The following is a 17,554-nucleotide window of genomic DNA, read 5'->3' on the forward strand; positions in this document are numbered from 1 at the left end:
GGGGTAGAATTCTGCTTCTGGGTAGAGCCCACACTCCACCCTGACCTAGTCTGAGTGGACCCACTGAGGCATGGCTGATTGCATTGTGCAAAACAGGAAAAGAGGTTCCAACATTTGTTCCCCCATCACCTTGTGCGTGGTCATGGCGATTTGTAGCTTCATGAGTCTGCTGTCCTGCTCTGAGGGAGTGTGTGCGCCTCTGAATTGCAGCGATATGACAGGGTAGAAACATCTGCCTTTGCAGATGGTTCTTTGATGTCAGTAGTTTGCTTTTCTATTTGATCTGTGTCCTGCTGGAAGAATTAACCTCTTTGATGGCCCGCTGGTCCTTGGGACCTGCTTGCTCTGCATCCTGAAGTGTGCCGGCTCCTTTGGCCTTTCATCATGTCTGACCTTCCATCAGCAGTCATGGAAACCACCGGGCTGGACTGCTTGTGGGTGGCAGGCTGGTGAGAGGAGCGTGGAGCCACCAGGAACTATACAGGTCCTCCCATGCTTTGTCTTGCTGCTCACCAGCACTCAGGATGACAGCAGTTCCTTATGTAATGTCTTTGGCATTTTGGGGGGAGTCTGCAAATTCTGCTTCCTGGAGAGCTGAAACAAGTATTATTAAAAACAATGAACACAAGCTGGGTGCCTGTAGCTTGTGCCTACTACTCCGGAGGCCAAGATCTGAGGATCCCAGTTTGAAGCCAGCCAGCCTGGGCAGGGATCTTATCTCCAATTAAACACCACAAAGTTGGAAGTGAAACTGGGTGCTGGTGCCTCTTGTCTGTAATCCTTGCTACTGAGATCCGAGGATCCCAGTTCAAGGCCAGCCTGGACAGGAAAGTCCATGAGACTCTTATCTCCAATTAACCACTAGAAAACGAGAAGTAGATCTGTGGCTCAAGGTGTAGAGTACCACCGTTGAGTGAAAAAGCTGAGGAACAGTGCCCAAGCCCTGAATTTAAGCTCCGGTACCAGCATACATACACAAGCATACACAATGAGCACAATAATTTTTACATAAAAAATAACAAATTATTAAATTGTCTAAATACTTTACTAAGTTATTGAATTAAACTCCTAAAGGATTAGTGCTTAAAAAGATAAACACTATTGATTGTGCAAGCCCTTGTCCTTTCCTGTGCGTTACCTTTCCATTCCCAGTGCCAATTACCCCCTGGAGACCAGCAGGAATAGGAAGAAAGGGAAATCTCAGGTGATCTTTCTATCTACCTACATTTCTCTCATGAGACCATCAGCTGCAGGTCACTGCTGGGAATGCTTTGGCCTTCAGTGTTTGAGACAGGACGCCATGTCTAAAAGAAGATTGGCTGTTTTCAGGTAAAATTTCTAATGATTATCTGTCTCTACAGTTTTTACAGGGTGAATGAAGTCCAGAGATTTGAATATTCACGGCCAATCCGGAAAGGAGAGAAAAACCCAGATAATGAATTTGCGGTAAAAACACACACACACACACACACACACACACACACACACACAACATATATCTATGTATTTATTATTTATTCACTACTGAAGCAAACTACTCCTTCCCTACCCCTTCCCCACCCCCCAAAATACCCTTAATTCTACCACTAAAAATGCTTAGGAAGAAATGTAGTCTCAGGACTACCACAGACAATATAGAATAGGATAATTTTGATAGATGATATATTGGCAGATGATGGATACATAGATGGTAGATGCATAGACATGCAGGTAGATGGCATATAGAACATAGACAGAAAGACAGACAGACAGACAGATCACAAGATGCCCAATGCTATGAAGGTGCTGTGTTTGTTTCTGTATTGGCCTTCCTGCTCACCCCAGGCACCGTAACCCTGGTTACAAGTGGAGACTTCCCAGACCTTCTCCAGTGACAGTGGTCAGATGAGCTGGATCTAGAACAGATATTCACACAATCCAGAGCCCAGTCTCAACCTCCCTGTAGCTCTCCATGCCGTAACAGGATTCCACCCAGTGCTGCACTTTACGGGCTATGTGATTGTATTATGGACTGTGCACATTATGGTTTGTACAGTTGTGACCCTAAAGATTTCCAGACATTACCAAATATTTGTATCTTGTTGCCAACCACTGCATGAGTATCATGGAAATAGTAACATATGTCCCCTTAACCTTTCATGATGGATACAGTGCTCATGCACCTGGACCAATCAAAGTTAAAAGCCAGCCAGGGCAACTCATTGACAAAGTCTCATCTCAACAAACAAGCTGGATGTGGTGGTGGGAGATGGAAGGCCTTGGTCTCAGACAGCTCCGGGCAGTAAGTGGGAAGGCGTACTTGAAAAATAATTAAAGTAAGAAAGGGCTCAAATGGTAGGCCTGCCTAGCAAACAAGAAGCCTTACATTCAGAACTCCAGAGAAACAAGTTATTTATCCAAACCGGCATAATGGATTCCATTGCTAACATACATCAGATGCAGCAGCTCTTAAGAATGTGAACACTTCTTCCTCCTGCCCAGACGCCCTCCCGGAGGCTCCTCTGTGTGCTCAGATCATGGGGATCCCTTAGCCTCAGGGAGCCCCAGGGAGGCCAGCACCACTGAAATAGCTGTTTGGCTGCAGGCTGGCTGGCTCTGGAGTCAGAGGTGAATTAGCACCTGTTCCTGCGCCAGAGCAGAGCTCCAGCTTGTCCCCCAGGGCTGCCCCAGGGAGGGCGCCCACCTCTCTCCCCAGGAGTCCCCGGCTTCCTCATTGCCTGTCCCTCCTCCTTAGAAGCCACCTTGGGGACATCCCCCCCCTGCTCTGAGGCCAGTGTATTTGGATAATAACCGGAGCCTGGAGCTGCAGGAATCCTAAAAACCTATTAACTCCGTTCTTGTCAAGATTGGTTGCTGTTTCTTGGCGAATGCCAGCATCCTGGCTTTCTTGGTTAAGTGGTGCCTGCAGCAAGAGACACCGTCTGGGCGCACGCGGTACGGGCACGCTTGCCAGGGTAGCGGATGGCTAGGGAGTGTGCACCTTGAGCAGCTACACCTTTCCTTATGCCGTGCCTTCTGGCTTCAGGATTTACACATTTCCCTCCCATGTCTCCCATCCGGAGACGTGTGTCTCCTTAACACTGTGAGGAAAAGACACAAGGAGGTCAAGCGAATTGCCAACGGGGCGTGCCGCGAGTCACGGGGCGCACCGCAAGACGGAGCCGAGCTAAGAATAACTGAGACTCCTGACGTTCTGAGCTGTGCTAAGCCTCAGAGGTCGGGCCGGCTTCTAGATGTCTCTGAAATCCCCTGATGGCCCCTTTTAGGCCCTCACATAAGATGGTTGCGGGCTTGACAAAGCCCGAGGCTTCCAGATAGTGTGTGCTGGAAAGCCTCTTCTTCAGGGAGCCTGGTCGCCTCGGGTCCCAGGGCTGGTGGCTGAGACTTAGCTGTGACCACTCTGATCTGTAAATCGTAAGGAAGTCCTGCAAGCTAGGGCATGTAGGGGACACTGATATGGCTGGGTTAGGAGGAGCTGGCCAAAAGCCCACGATGGACCCAGGGCCCCGTCCGGGTATGAGGTGGGGAGATGCAGGCAAGGGTGACAGACCAGCTCCCCTTTTGGGCAGGTCCCCCAGGGAGCTGGCCTGAGAGACAGAAGCCCACCTCTGTCCCCAGGTGCCCCCCCTTTTTCCCTGGACTCTCAGAGGTTTCTAAGATCCAGACCAGCTTTCTAGAATGGTCGTCCATTGATCTCTGTCTGGACTCTTGTTAGTAGACTCTGCTCTGGGAAGAGGGAGGGAACATCCAGAAGAGTAGTCTGTGATCCAAAGCTAGACAGGCCCAAGCCAGCGGTGGCACGAAGGGTTATGGTTTGCCCCTGGCGCTCAGCTCAGCGGTGGCATGAAGGGTTATGGTTTGCCCCTGGCACTCAGCTCAGCCGTGACAGGAAGAACTGTGCTTGGCATCGCACTGTCCTGCCATGTGTAGTGTACCACTTCACAGAAATACCTGTTATAAAACGGCACTGTGGGTTTTGCTTGGATGGTTGGTTTTCCAGTCTTGGGGCCTGGGTGCTGTCCCTGGGCAACATTTGTTTGTTCATTTGTTTGTCTGGGGTCCTGGGGCTGGAACTCCTGGCCCAGGCACTGTCCCTGAGCTTTTTTGCTCAAGGGTAGCACTCTACCACTTGAGCCACAGCTCCACTTCTGGCTTTTTTGGTAGTTTATTGAAAGTCTCATGGACTTTGCTGACTGGTTGGCTTTGAATCGCAATCCTCAGATCTTAGCCTCCTGAGTAGCTAGGATTATAGGCGTGGACATCTGGCTTGTTTGTTTCTTTGTTTTTGGCAATACATGGGGCCTGGTCTTCTCTACTCAGGCATGTCACAAACTCGAGCCACACCTCCAGACTTTATTTTCTTGGTGATTTCTGAGATGGCATCTCACAGTTTTGCCCTAGCGGGCTTGGCAGCTGGTATGGTGCCACACACTGCCATGCTGAGCTGTAAAAAAAAAAAATTCTTGTAGTAGTACTGGGTTTTGAACTCAAGGCCTTGCAGTTATTAGGAGGCTTTTTTGCCACTGAACGTCCAGCCCTGTTCTACTGCTCGGTATTGCTGAGAGGAGGCCTCACTTCCTGCGCAAGTGCCTGTCTGATGACCTACCCACGTTAAGCTTTCCTTCACAGCTGGGATTATAGAGGTGTGCCACCATACTCAGCTCTCAGTCTCAAGACACTTTCTGCCTAGGTTGACCTCCCATGTCACTAGGATTACAGTGTGAGCCCCCAGCGCCTGGCATACTCAGCTTCTTATTAGTTCACATAATCTTGCGACCTTTATGCCTGACAGGCCTTGAGATACATTTCTCCTGATCTCTACCTCTAGGATTACAGAAACGAGTCACCACATTCAGTGCTAAATAGTATTTTTGTTTAAAATATGCATAACATGTCAGATACAACACTTTGTAAGAAGTCTTGAAGGATGGATACTAAAATGTTTAGCTTACCTTCTCTGCAGAATGAATAACTTTCTCCCTTCTATTTCCAAATCTTTATGTTCACATGTAAATACATACTACTTTCATGTATGTGTGTATGCCTGTACTGGCTCCAAATGAGGGCTGGGCACTGTTTCTTTGTTCTTTCTCTCGAGCTGATTCTCCACCACTTGAGCCATAGCTCCATTTCTGACCTTGTGCTGATGTACTGGAGTTAAGTTGAGATGATCAGATCTCAGCCTCTAGAGTAGCTAGGATTACCGGTGTGAGCCACCAGCACCCAGCATATTAATTTGATTAAAATGCAGGAGTTCAATAGTGGATTATATTAAATCTTATCTCTTAATGCACCATTTGAGTTTCTCTTGAAACCTCAGTAAGACTTTTGCAAAACTCAGTTGAAATCTTCTCAGAATTTCTTTCTTCCTTTCTTTCTTGCTTGCTTGCTTGCTTGCTTTCTGTCAGTCATGGGACTTGAACTCTGGGCCTGGGTGTTGTCCCTCAGCTCAAGGCGAATGCTCTACCACTTGAGCCATAGCATCACTTCCAGTTTTCTGGTAGTTTACTGGAGATAAGAGTTTCACAGACTTTCCTGCCTGGGCTAGCTTTGAATTGTGAACCTCAGATCTCAGCCTTCCGAGTACCTGGGATTACAGGTGTGAGCCACTGGTACCTGGCCGAATTTCATTTATGGAAGAGGGACCCCACTTGTGTTTAGAAGGACTGACATCTCCCCTGCTCTCCTGTTATAGTCTTTGCCATATACACGAGAGCTGGGCAATATTGGCCCTGAAAGGGACCACTCTGCAGTGTGCTGTGCTGTCAGGTGGAATCTGACTCCCGAGAGCCCCGTCCATGGCTCATGCCTGCCTGGCCCGGACACAGCAGGACCTGGTCCTGGAGGAGACCTCCACACCAGAGAGGGCAGAGCGTTCGCCTAACCATGTCATGTGTTCTTTTCACAGAACATGTGGATCGAGAGAACCATATACACTACAGCGTATAAGCTGCCAGGGATCTTAAGGTGGTTTGAGGTCAAATCAGTTTTCATGGTAAGGATACCCTTCAGAAGGACCTGCTACTACCCCGCCCTGACCCACCCTTCCCCCCAGCTGGAGCCTGGTGGTCACTGTGGCTGGCTGCAGGTCCTGTGGTCAGGTCACGTAGTGGAAGGGTCAGTGTCCCCTCACCCAGCTCTGGCCAGGAAGAGCCTTGGAATCCCACGCACCTCACGCCCGCTGCTAAGAGCAGCCCCAGGACCTCTTTCTCCCTCCTGCAGTATTTCATTTCAGTCATAGCTGTGATGTTTTGACAGTTCCCTCCCTTAAGTAAATGAGAAGTTTAAAACAAATTCCCATTTACATAAACTCCTTACCAGATCTTTCTTCCTGATGGTTTTTATTACCATTTACATGACAAACAACTTAATTAATAGTACTTGCTCATTTCAAGTAAAAATAGCCTGAAAATACACCCCTCTCTGGGCATTTTTTTAAAGAATCATCATTTCCTTCTCCCTCGCTTTATCCTGCCTTGCTGTGGGGCAGTTCCATGTACAAGAAGCTCACATCGCAATGCCGTGGGACGGCTGCATCTCGTGAAGCAGACTTGGGCAGCAAATGTCAGGTCACGTGTACCAAAATGTCATGGCACACACTCAGAGACCTGTTTGAAATATATTCTTGTTTGTTTGCCGTGTGTGTGTGTGTGTGTGTGTGTGTGTGTGTGTGTGTGTGTGTGTATGCATGCATGTACATGCACTGAGGCTCTAGGCACTATCCCTCAGCTTTTCCACTCAAGGCTAGTGTTCTGCTTGAGCCATAGCTCCACTTCTGGTGGTAAATCGGAGAGAAGAGTCTCATAGACTTTTTCAGCCCAGATTGGTTTCAAAGTGTGGTCCACAGATCTCAGCCTCCTGAGTAGCTAGAATCATGGGCTTGAGCTACCCGCACCGGCTGAAATACATTTTTATCTTTGAGTCTTCCTGGACCGGATCCTGCCCCTGGGGATGGTACTCACCATTTCGCTCGTAGTGAGGCCTCCTGAAATTCTCTTTCCAGCCAAGCCCACCCTCCTCCTTTGTGCACGTCGGCTTGGGCCCCCCTCCCCCACCTTCGGGCCTGTAGGAAGGAGCCCTGGGCCTTTGTGTGCCCCTCCTGGGGACATACTCACTTTAGCTTAGGCAGGTGGAACCCTGTCAGGCCTTACGTGTAACAGTAGGTTATAAACAGGTAACAATCCGGATACTTCTGCACGCATGGCTTCTGACACCTGGGATGCTGGGAGCCCCGCGGCTGGGATGCGGAAGCTCACTGGCCAGCAGGTGGAGGGAGCCTGGGCTTTGGTGAGGGTGCTGTTCAGGGGAGAGCAGGAAGCCTGCCCCCCCCCCAACGCCGCTCTGGCCTCCTCATCCTCGCAGGTGGAGATCAGCCCGCTGGAGAACGCCATCGAGACCATGCAGCTGACCAATGACAAGATCAGCAGCATGGTGCAGCAGCACCTGGACGACCCTGGTCTGCCCATCAACCCCCTGTCCATGCTCCTGAACGGCATCGTGGACCCCGCCGTTATGGGAGGCTTTGCAAACTACGAGAAGGCACGTGACGCCCCTGTCCTCCTCACCACCCTGCCCCGGGGCAGGCTGAGCCTGCTAGTCACAACTCCCCGAGCACGAGAGCTTCTCCGTGTCCCTGAGCCACCTCAGCAGACACAGGGCTCGCAGCAGCCCGGGCGGTCTGCAGGGATGGAACGTGAGGCCGGATGCCAGCACTGAGCCATCATCCTCAGCCTGAGAGCCCCAGTGGCCCGTCCACACCGGGCTAGCTGTGGAGAGGGCCCTTGGGTAGCTTTCAGCTGTGGGATGATTAGGCCCCACTGATTCCACTGGAGAGACAGACAGAGATCAAGGAGCTGGCCCGCTGATCTCCCTGGATGGTAGCTCGGTAGGAATGGGAAGAAATTGAAGGTTGTGGGGTGTGGACTAGATCAGTCTGCCCACATGTGGACTCTGCCGGTTCTGTGCTTCTTCCTGTGGTGGTTTTCCCGACACAGCCACAGCACAGCTGAGCAGTTGGCCAAGGCGGGTTTGCTCATGCCAGGTGTCCTCATAGTCAGTGCTTCTGTGATCTTCTCTAGAGAAAGACTGAGGCAGAAAGGCCAGCACCAGAGATAGTGCTATGGAGGTGGAGAAAAGCAAGTCAGGCCTTGGCAGGAGTATGGTGGGGACTGGGAGGGCCGTACTCACTGCCATCTAGCAAGACCAAGCAGCTCAGGCCAGCTGGAGATTTGCTGGACTCTCAGGACAGGATGCCATCGGTGAGTGGCCACTGTGGCTGCCCAGACGCTCTGTCCACCACTTGTGCTTGACTTCCTTCCCTGGCCTGGCGAGGGGCCTAACACGGAGTCTGCCAGGAGCTCAGGAGGCCAGGGTGGGGCCGTCTTATGCCCAGTTCTTCTCCCTAAGGCCTGGTGTGTAAAAGCCCATGCTGGATGAGCTGCTACTCTGAGCACTTCTGTCTCTTCACAGGCCTTCTTCACAGACCGGTACCTGCAGGAGCACCCTGAGGCCCACGGGCAGATAGAGAAGCTCAAGGACCTCATAGCCTGGCAGGTAAGATGTCTCATGAAATCCCCGCACCGCCGAGGCCGGTGTGGAGGCCTCTGGACTGAGGTCTGAGTGCCTCTGGGTGAATTCCCAATATGATTCCCTCAGATAACCGCCCTACACCCCCCCCCACAGTTCACTCTCAGCTCAACTCTCGGGCTACACTGTCAACTTGAACTCCCAGGAAACTCTCTTGCAAACATGCAAGACGTCTTGGCTCCCCTTGGTATCTTAGCTGCTAGGAAGTCTTTGTGGTAGTACAACACAAGAACATCAGGGTGAGCCCGGAGCCCTGGAGCCCCAGCCCACCCACAGAAAGGCCCGCTGTGATTGCTGAAGTCCTTGAGAAGCTGTAGGTTGGAAGCCGCGGGCGGCCTCGCTCCCTCTGCTCGGAGGCTGCGAGCTGGGAGTGGCTTCTGGTCTGTCTGGGTCTGTCTGTCTGCTTCCCCAGCTTCATTCTGCATATTATTTCCTTCCCACTCACTCCTGGGACCCCTGAAGAGTGCCCTGTGTTCCGTTACCCAACCATGATTTCTTTGCATGGAAAGTAAGCCTCTTGTTGGGAGTGGTCCTTTTATACCATGATTAGACAATAGATAGATAGATAGATAGATAGATAGATAGATAGATAGATAGATAGATAGATAGATAGATAGATAGATAGATAGATAGATAGATACTAAATGTTGAATGCTGTAGACACTAAAAGATATAAAACTCAAAACTCCTGTGAATGCTGTAACACACACACACACAAAACTAGTTTGGTCTGCAGAAGTTCTATTGATTTTCCCCCCCTGTAAGCTTTTACAGCAAATTGGATTTTTAGAGTTTTAAGTCCTATCGAGGAAAATAATTTGTTCCCTAGAGAGCAACTTTATGTCAGCCTTGTGCCATCACCCCTAATAACTATATTAAAGGAGGAATTCTAAAGCAGCTTGCAGGAAAGTTGAACCAGTTTTCTAGCAACTTCATTAAATCAAAGGGGGAGGGAAAATACATATTCAGAACATCACCTGTGATTTTGTTTCATTGGCAAATGTTTTGGAAACCCCTGTCTTCATATCAGCAATTGAGTGTTGTGTTCATTAAAAACCGGAGCGCTCGGGCGCTGTCAGAATGCTCTGTGGTGGTTTTGTCCACTAGCTGAGTTGGTTGGGGCACAGCAGATTTCCTCCTGGGAGTCCCAGGACTTGTGTGCGGTCTGTGTCACCTGTGTACGTGTGCAAGCCACTGGTCTCCCATGCCCCCGCAGCCCTTGGTGGAGGCTGGCGGACTGGCCCTGGCAGTGCCTCTGTTCTGTGAGCTGGCTCTGAAGTAGAGAGTGGTACTGACTGAGCTGCCCGCACCAGGACCGAAGTCAGGCCAGGTTGTGAGGCACGTCCCGCAAGGCCCGGTGCTGTCTTCCCACCAGTGCACCTGTTGTTGCTGAGTGCTGGGAGGTGACCCTAGACAGCCTCCCGTCACACTGCTGCCCTGCTTACCCTTGGACATGGGTAAGATCAAACTGGCTTGTCACCACCCGCCTCACCCCCCAGCCTCTGACAGGAGCCGTCCCCTTGGCCAGGCCTGGTGCCTCCAGAGCCTGAAGCAGGGATTTCACATGCTCCGCACCACTGGCCTTGGGTGTGGGCGCCAGGAGCAGATGTCATCCAGCCTGCAGGCTCCTGTTGAATAGCTAGAGGTGGACTCTGGGAAAGTCCTTGCTTCTGGCTTTGGGAAGAACCTTAGAAATGCAGATTCTGGGGTCCTCCTACAGCCAATTAAGGTTCTTGGGGTACACTTGCTGGGCCGTGAGGTAATCCTTAATGGAGTTCAGGAATTTGCCTGATTTTAAATCATAGCCATGGCAGAGCCACCAAACTAAAGGGCCTTCAAAGACCATCGCAGGCCCGAGGTCTGTGTCTTCTCTGTGTAATTTAGGTACCACAGAATCTTTTTATTTCCATTCATCTACAATCACAGCTGTAGTTGAGCCCAAATAGTCATAGCCCTGAGGCAGATACTATACTTTCCCTTTTTTTGGGTGGGGGGAGGGAGGAGGTAGGTAGGGGAAGTACTGGAATTTAAACTTAGGACTTCGTGCTTTCTGGACCTGCTTGAGCCCACAACTCCAGCCTAGCTTTTTGCTGGCTATTTTGGAAATGGAGTCTTGAGGACTTTTCTGCCCAGGCTGACTTCTAGTCACAGTCCTCCAGATCCAGCCTCCTAAGTAGCTGTGATTACAGCCACCAGCACCTCACTCTTAAGAAGCCAGTCCACTTCATCTGCCAGATTGCAGTTTAAGTAGTACCAGTGCACAAAATAAGTACTCTCCACTCTGGTCCAGCTGGTAGCTTCTTTAATGCAAAGAATCTGACCAATAAAAGACTTATTATAAAGACAAAAAATAACTAGCAGAGAAATGATTAGATTGCATTTTGCTCATTTGAACAAGGCCATTCTAAAATGCCGCCGGGGGCTAGGCTAGCAGTCCTCAGGTGGAGACGGCCTTCCCGCCCCCACTGGCCTTTGCCCCCCGATAGTTACCACACATTTGCCACGCTCCTCAAAGTTGTCCCAGCATGCCTTCCCCCAAAGCAGAAGCCAGAAAACAAAAGGGCCCCAGAGTGAGCACTCACAGTGCTAGCCATGAATGCCGGGGAAGCTGCCGCTGCATGTGAAATTCACATGAACAGTACGATGCCCGTCTGTGTTACAGTCTCACCTATGCAGTGTCCCAGAACGGGACAGTTGGGTTGCCTTGGGTTTAGTCCAACTGTCAGCAAAACTCCCTTCTGTGCTAGTGCCACCTGAGAGCAGGCTGGGAACCGTGTGGACAGGGGGTGGGGGGGGGCCGAGGGGCTCAGGGAGCCCCCCTGGAGTGCCAGGAGAACCAGCAGCTGCAGGGTATATACGGTATAAATGTCAACAAAGTGCATCTCACAGGTTGACTCGTCTTGATAAGATTTCTTGAATTTGCTCCCATAAAATCCAAGTGCCTACTTATTATCTCTCTTCTTGATAAATGTGCTCCTTTGGATTGGTATTCTGTCCTATTAGGAAACTCTGCTTTTAATCAGTATTTCTATTTAATTAGAAATGAGTGAGAGGAAGTGTCTAGTGCCCAGTCCGCGCAGGTAGTTATCTTCTACCTTTAGACACGTTGGGCGGGTGGGGGGAGCAGAGGTCAGGGACAGAGACCTCCTGTTCCCACCTCGGCTCAGAGGGTCTGTGCGGCCGAGAGAGCGACAAGGCTTCTCACTACGGCAGGAGAGGTCAGTGCCATGGCCGCTCTCGGGGACTGAAATGTCGGCATGCATGTCTTGTGACAGCAGTGTTGGCAGAGAAGAGATTATTTTTAGTCTTCGGGATGAATAAATTTAGTTTTCCTTCCTACATCAGAATATCCAGTGGGACTCTAGATCACGTCATTAGATTCTCGCGGTTTAGAGTAGGGTTCTCAATTACCTGTAAAGACAATATTCTTAACTAAAAATTGTTGGTCTCCAACGTGACCCTTTGGTCACAGAAAAACATGCAACTGATCAGATTCCAAGTGCATTTCTTCCCCAACACCAGTGAAAAGCGCTGGGGAGTTCCCTCTGGGCCAGCAGAGCATAGGAGCCCCGCAAGGCAGTGGGTCCCCTCACCCACCTGGCCCCGGCAACACACCAGTGCGCCGCGTCTAAATATCTTGGTCTTTGGGGGTGATGAGAGCTTAATCCATCAGCTTGATTTGGAAACACCAAGCAGAAGCAGGTGCATCTTGTCTCATGCCCTACCCCCTCCTGAAGTGCATCGCTCTCTCTAGACCACACACCCCGGAATCAGGACCATGAACCTGTATGTTTTTCAGATTCCGTTTCTTGCTGAAGGGATCAGGATTCATGGAGACAAGGTCACAGAGGCTCTCAGGCCATTCCATGAGCGAATGGAAGCCTGCTTCAAGCAGCTGAGGGAGAAGGTGGAGAAGCAATATGGCATCCGAACCATGGTAAGAAGGGGTGCCACGCTGTGCTGTGCCCGCAGTGGGGAAGCTGGGTGTGCACGTGAGACCTGGGGCGCGAGAGAGCCCAGCCTTCCTTGTCTGTGAGTTACCCATCCATCCACCTCCTTCCAGAAATGGGAAATGTTGGCATGAGTCACCGTTCTTGGATCTGCTCCAGTTACCTGCTGGGCAGTCGGCCCTCGGTGGCGGCACTGTGGACAAAGACCCACGTCACCCAGGTCTCAGGCCTCCAGGCATGCTCCACCCACACAGGGCAGCACACCTGTGCCCAGTCCATGGTCAGCCCCTACGCACAGGAGCCGGGAAGGGAGGAGAGAGGAGGTTCTGAGGCTGAAATGAATGCCAAAGGCACACCTGCTGGATGAATAGAAATGGTCCAGGCCCAGAGGGAGGTGGGAACTGAACGGCGGGCCAGAGGCCGCAAGGACGCAGGCCCGTCAGGGCAGAGGAAGGAAGGCCCGGCCTCCAGTGTCAGGAGGCCCCTCAAGGGCAGGATGACGGGAGAATCTGGCCTTCTGATGAGCCGGTGGAAAGTGTCAGGGCTGCATCAGGAGCCTGACAGAAGCTGCTTAGGATTTTTAATAATGCAAAAAGCTTTGCAGTAGAAGTGATCCAGATGCGCTCCTGTCTGGCGTGGCTAGGCCCTGCGTCCAAGGCTCAGAGCTGGCGTCCTGAGACGAGGGTGTCAGGAGTCTTGGGCCCAGGTAGTCAGCAGCGCTCCGGCTACAAGGCCAGCAGATGGGAGCCTGGGACAGACAGCCCAGCGGGAGGCGCAGCAAGTAACCAGGCTTGGAAGCAGGGTGCTTCCCTCCTCCCTCCTCCTCCTCCTGCTCCTCCTCCTCCTCCCCCTCTCCCCTCCCCATCTTCCTCCTCCCCCTTTCCCTCTTCCCCCTTCTCTTCCTCTCCCTTTCCTCTCCCTTCTCCCTCCTCCTTCCCCTCTTCCTCCTCCTCCTCTGCCTCCTCATCCCTTCCTCCTCATTCCCTTCCCCCCTCCTCCCCATCCCCCTCCTCCTCCTCCTCATGCACTGAAGGACCCCCGTGTGAGTCAGAAGCGTTGAGAATGCTTGATGAGCTCAGAGCTCGCAGCTCCTTACAGTCAGGGCTGAGAGGCTGCAAGAGTTGCAGAGTGCGTCGGAAGGCAGCCCTTGAAAAGTTCCACCCGGCTCTTAATTCTTTCTAGAAACAAACACTTGTGTGATCTTCAAGTTTCCAAGTGAAAAGCTTCCTGTTTTGACCATCATTTAGTGCCTATCTCTGAATCCCAGGCAGGTGTTGGGCTCTGCCAGGCATTGCTCCTGCCCCTTCTCTGCTGGGGCGCATTCTCGGGGTGAGGATGCAGGGGCGGGAAGCTGGGGTGAGGGGTCTGTGGGGGTGAAGGGCATGTGTCTTCTTGAGGACAGCGTCCTGCTGCACAGCAGCCTTCTCCACTGGAGATAAGCCCTTTCTGCGGCAGCCTTACCCCCACCACGCCTCCTGCCCATCTCTGCAGAGACAGTGGGACTTTGGGACAAAACCAAAAAGAGCCTTGTCTCCAGGAGCTGCCTTCCTGAATTCTCCACCCAGGGACCCCAGAGCAGGGCTTTATGGTGGTCTCTGAAATGCAGCAATAAAGCAGTGTGGAAGGCTTCTTGCCTGTCTTACCTTCTTTGGAAATTTGCAAGCATCTTGGAATACTCAGAAAAGCAATAGTGTATCACCCTGCTTCCAGGATGGATTTAAAAATAAAAAACGCACAGAAAGGACATAAACCATTTTGTCAATGTTTCTGAGCCAGCCTAAGCCTCAGAAAGAAGATTCAGACGCCCTCTGACTTCATAATGCACAGGCCTCTGTGTCTCGCTCCTTTGTCTGGCCGATCTTAGAGCCCCACCGAGCCCCTGCTTGTGGGACGGGGGCTCAGCAGGCCTTGGAAACCCTGGGGAAGAGACAGAGTACGACAGCCCCTGTTGTGGCTGCTTTCTGCACGCAGGCAGAAAGCATCCCTGCTCCCATGTACTTCTTCCTTCGAGTCCAGTGAGGGACTACGAGACCTCGCCTGGCTCCGTTGTCCTCTGCTCTGCTCCTGTCCACCTCCCAAGCCACCCAGGGGCCCATGGGCTGAGCAGACTTCCAAACCCCTGTCTGCAGCTGCCTCCCAATGCCTGCGGTCTGCCTGGCTCCCTGCTCTGGTTCCCCCGGGCATGGCCAAAACAGCCGGGTGAAAAGCCTGAGTCTCCCTGCACCCCTCAGATCAGTCCTGGTGGCGTCTCTAGGCCGGGGCTGGGCCCTGTCAGCTGCCTCTGCCGCCCAGCAGAGCCTGACCGACCCATACCCACAGACCCTGCCACCTCCCAGCAGGCAGCATGCCACCGCTGTCATGCGTGTAACGTGTACAGAGAACTGTACACCATTCCTTCTCACTTCACTTGCTGGTCACCTTGATGAAATTCAGCTGATCCCACCCCGCCATGCTCCGCGGTGGTCCGGCGTTAAGAAGTGTCATGGCGGCTCATCTGAGCGTCACAGCCTCAAGGCTCTGGGTAGGGGCACAGGTCACTCCGGCTGTGAGAACTGAAGGGAGCTCTTGCATTTGATGCAAGCACAAGCCCTGGGAGCCAGGTGCGCTGCCGTCTGCCTGCTCCAAGCAGGATGGGCCTCGCCTCCACCATCCGTCCAGTGTCCCCATGCAGGACCCCGGAGGGGAGACGGCTCCTCCGTGCTCCAGAGGAGGCAGAGGCGGAGGCGGAGAGCGGCTCCTGGTTTCCGGCAAGTCACACCTTCTAGCCCTGCTCCAACACTGGCACTGCAGGCTGTGGGCCAGCTGTGCTGGCGCTGAGCTGTACCTGTGAGGACTGAGGAGGACTCTGCTTGCTTCAGCGGAAAGAAATGAAATTCCCGTCTCTCCGTTTCTAGACGTTTTGCTCACTCAAAAAGAAATCTGAAGCAAAGAGCGCAGTGAGCCCATGGCCACCGCCACACATGGCCTAGGCATGCAGCCCCTGCCGGGGGCTCCCCTTCCTTTACGGGACATAGTGGGTGCCCCAAGACGTCCCAAGGGAGGTTCCCGGCTCTTGCTGATGGTCAGCTGGGGGCTCAGGGGCTGCTTTGCTGCTGCCTGCCTGCGAGCTGGCACGAGGCCGTCCTCCCCTGGTATCTCTACCTCCTGGTCCCCGGCTGCCCCCCTCCGGCATGTGCCCACGGGCCCTCAGCGGCTGTGAAATCAATTCATCACAGACGCGGATGCCAGCATGGTCAAGGCTGTGTGCCAAGACCCCACCCACATGTCAAGCACGGCGAGTTTCCTCTATTTCCTTGGCTGCTGCTTCTCTACCTGACCAGGTGGCAGAGTCACAGAGTGATTGTTCTCCATGCCACAGGAAGCAGATGCACCCACGGTTGCTGGCTTCCGTCCTTTCCCAGCCTGTGTCTGGAAAGGCTGGTAGTGGAGTCACATCAGCCAGAGGTGACTCTAGGGAAGGTAGAAGGCAGCCCCTCCCCGGATGGATGTTGGGAAACAACCACCTTTCCCCCGCAGTCCCCACCTCTGACCCCGTGGAAGAAACAGGCAGGGGTAGTGTAGATTTGGGAAGACCAAGGCTGTCACGAGATCGCTTCAAGGTCCCTGGAGGAATCAAGAGATACAGACAGGAGGATGCTGCCCGGGCCCAGCGCGGATCTGGGGTAGCCTTAGAGCCCTTAGGAACAGCAAGGACACAGAACCGAGTCCACTGGTCCAGCCAGAGGCTGGTGGAGGACCCCTTCAGCCTGCCAGAGACAGTGGTGTAGACGCTGCGTCTCCTGATGTCGCATTGTATAAGGGTTCTCGACAAGTAACTCTCGCCCTGCTATTCGCTTATGAAGCTGGTCGAGCACAGTGGACATCTTCACAGGGACGACCACCACCGCATCTCTGTAGCAAAGTTCAAACCCCTCTCTACTACCCGTTTCCGGCGCCATGTTGCTTTTACCCACTGGTTAGCAAACTCAGGCCAGTTACCTGCTTCTGAGAATACAGTTTTATTGGACCACAGCCACCTCCTTTGCGCAGGTTTGTGTCTGCCTAAAAGACTACATCCGGGGTCCTCTGCAGAGGGAGTGTGCCAGCGCCTGCCCTTTTGCAATCTTGGACTTTCTGTTCTAGTTAGGATCACGTGTTCAAGAAGCAGGCCCACTTTTCAGGTGTTGGAGTGAGCGTCGGGAATCTGTGATGGTTCTTTCTTACCTCCGGTGACCGGCTGGGCGGGGCGTCGGCGTGGGCTGGGAGGAGGACGGGGAATGCAGGGCCACAGCTGTGCCCTCAGGAATGTGGTTTCCCTGTTTTCCAGGGAACTGCTTCCACAGCAGCTGTGGTTCCCAATGTGCCAACATCTGGCTTGGTACAGGTACCCGAGCCATCCCTGGCTAATTAGGTGTTGACAAATGCAGCATCTCAGCGAGACTTGTTGTGGTGATGTACAACAAGGTGTCAATGAGAGAAGAGAAAAATTCTACACCGAGACCCTTTCTTCTGTGTGTATGTGCCAGTCCTGGGGCTTGAACTCAGGGCCTAGACACTGTTCCTGAGCTTTTTTTTTCCCCTGAGGCTAACACTTTACCACTTGAGCCACAGCCCCAGTTCCTGCTTTTTGGGGTGATTAATTGGAGATAAGTCTCATGGATGTTCTTGCCCAGGCTGGCAAGGCTAGCCCAGGCTGAGTAGCTAGGATTACAGGTGTGAGCCACCAGCTCCCAGCCCTGAGATCATTTCTCCCTAGAAGGTGGCCTTAGTGGTCTCCCGGGACAGAGGGGTCACCTTCACCTGTCACAGCATCGCTCATAGGAGGAGGCCGCCTCTTCTGCATGGAGTGCAGTCTTCACGGCTCCACACAGCTTGTGGGAACGTACCACACTCACCTGGAAGTACATTCTAGATGTGAGATGCTACTCCAGCATCTAGCCTCAAACTTCCTGGTCAGTATGTGCCACTGAGGAGCAGGTTGGTGCATTACAGAAAAGAAAAGTGCATTTAAACTAAGGTCCTTTCTTATATTTTCTACA

General features: G+C 52.4%; 1 protein-coding gene across 2 annotated transcripts in view; it reads left to right on the plus strand.

Moving 5' to 3' along the window:
- Positions 1 to 17,554, plus strand: part of Dock1 (dedicator of cytokinesis 1) — a 436,098-nt gene that overhangs the window by 404,519 nt on the left and 14,025 nt on the right. For both annotated transcript variants that reach the window (XM_070011394.1, XM_070011393.1), the window contains exons 43-47: positions 1,362 to 1,446; positions 5,909 to 5,995; positions 7,363 to 7,539; positions 8,470 to 8,553; positions 12,386 to 12,523. In XM_070011394.1, coding sequence (XP_069867495.1) covers positions 1,362 to 1,446; positions 5,909 to 5,995; positions 7,363 to 7,539; positions 8,470 to 8,553; positions 12,386 to 12,523 — 571 coding nt within the window. The remainder of the gene's footprint in view (positions 1 to 1,361; positions 1,447 to 5,908; positions 5,996 to 7,362; positions 7,540 to 8,469; positions 8,554 to 12,385; positions 12,524 to 17,554) is intronic.

Source organism: Dipodomys merriami, unplaced genomic scaffold (genome assembly GCF_024711535.1).
Source record: "Dipodomys merriami isolate MVZ:Mamm:240054 unplaced genomic scaffold, mDipMer1.0.p SCAF_82, whole genome shotgun sequence".
In the NCBI taxonomy this organism is placed as follows: Eukaryota; Metazoa; Chordata; class Mammalia; order Rodentia; family Heteromyidae; genus Dipodomys; species Dipodomys merriami.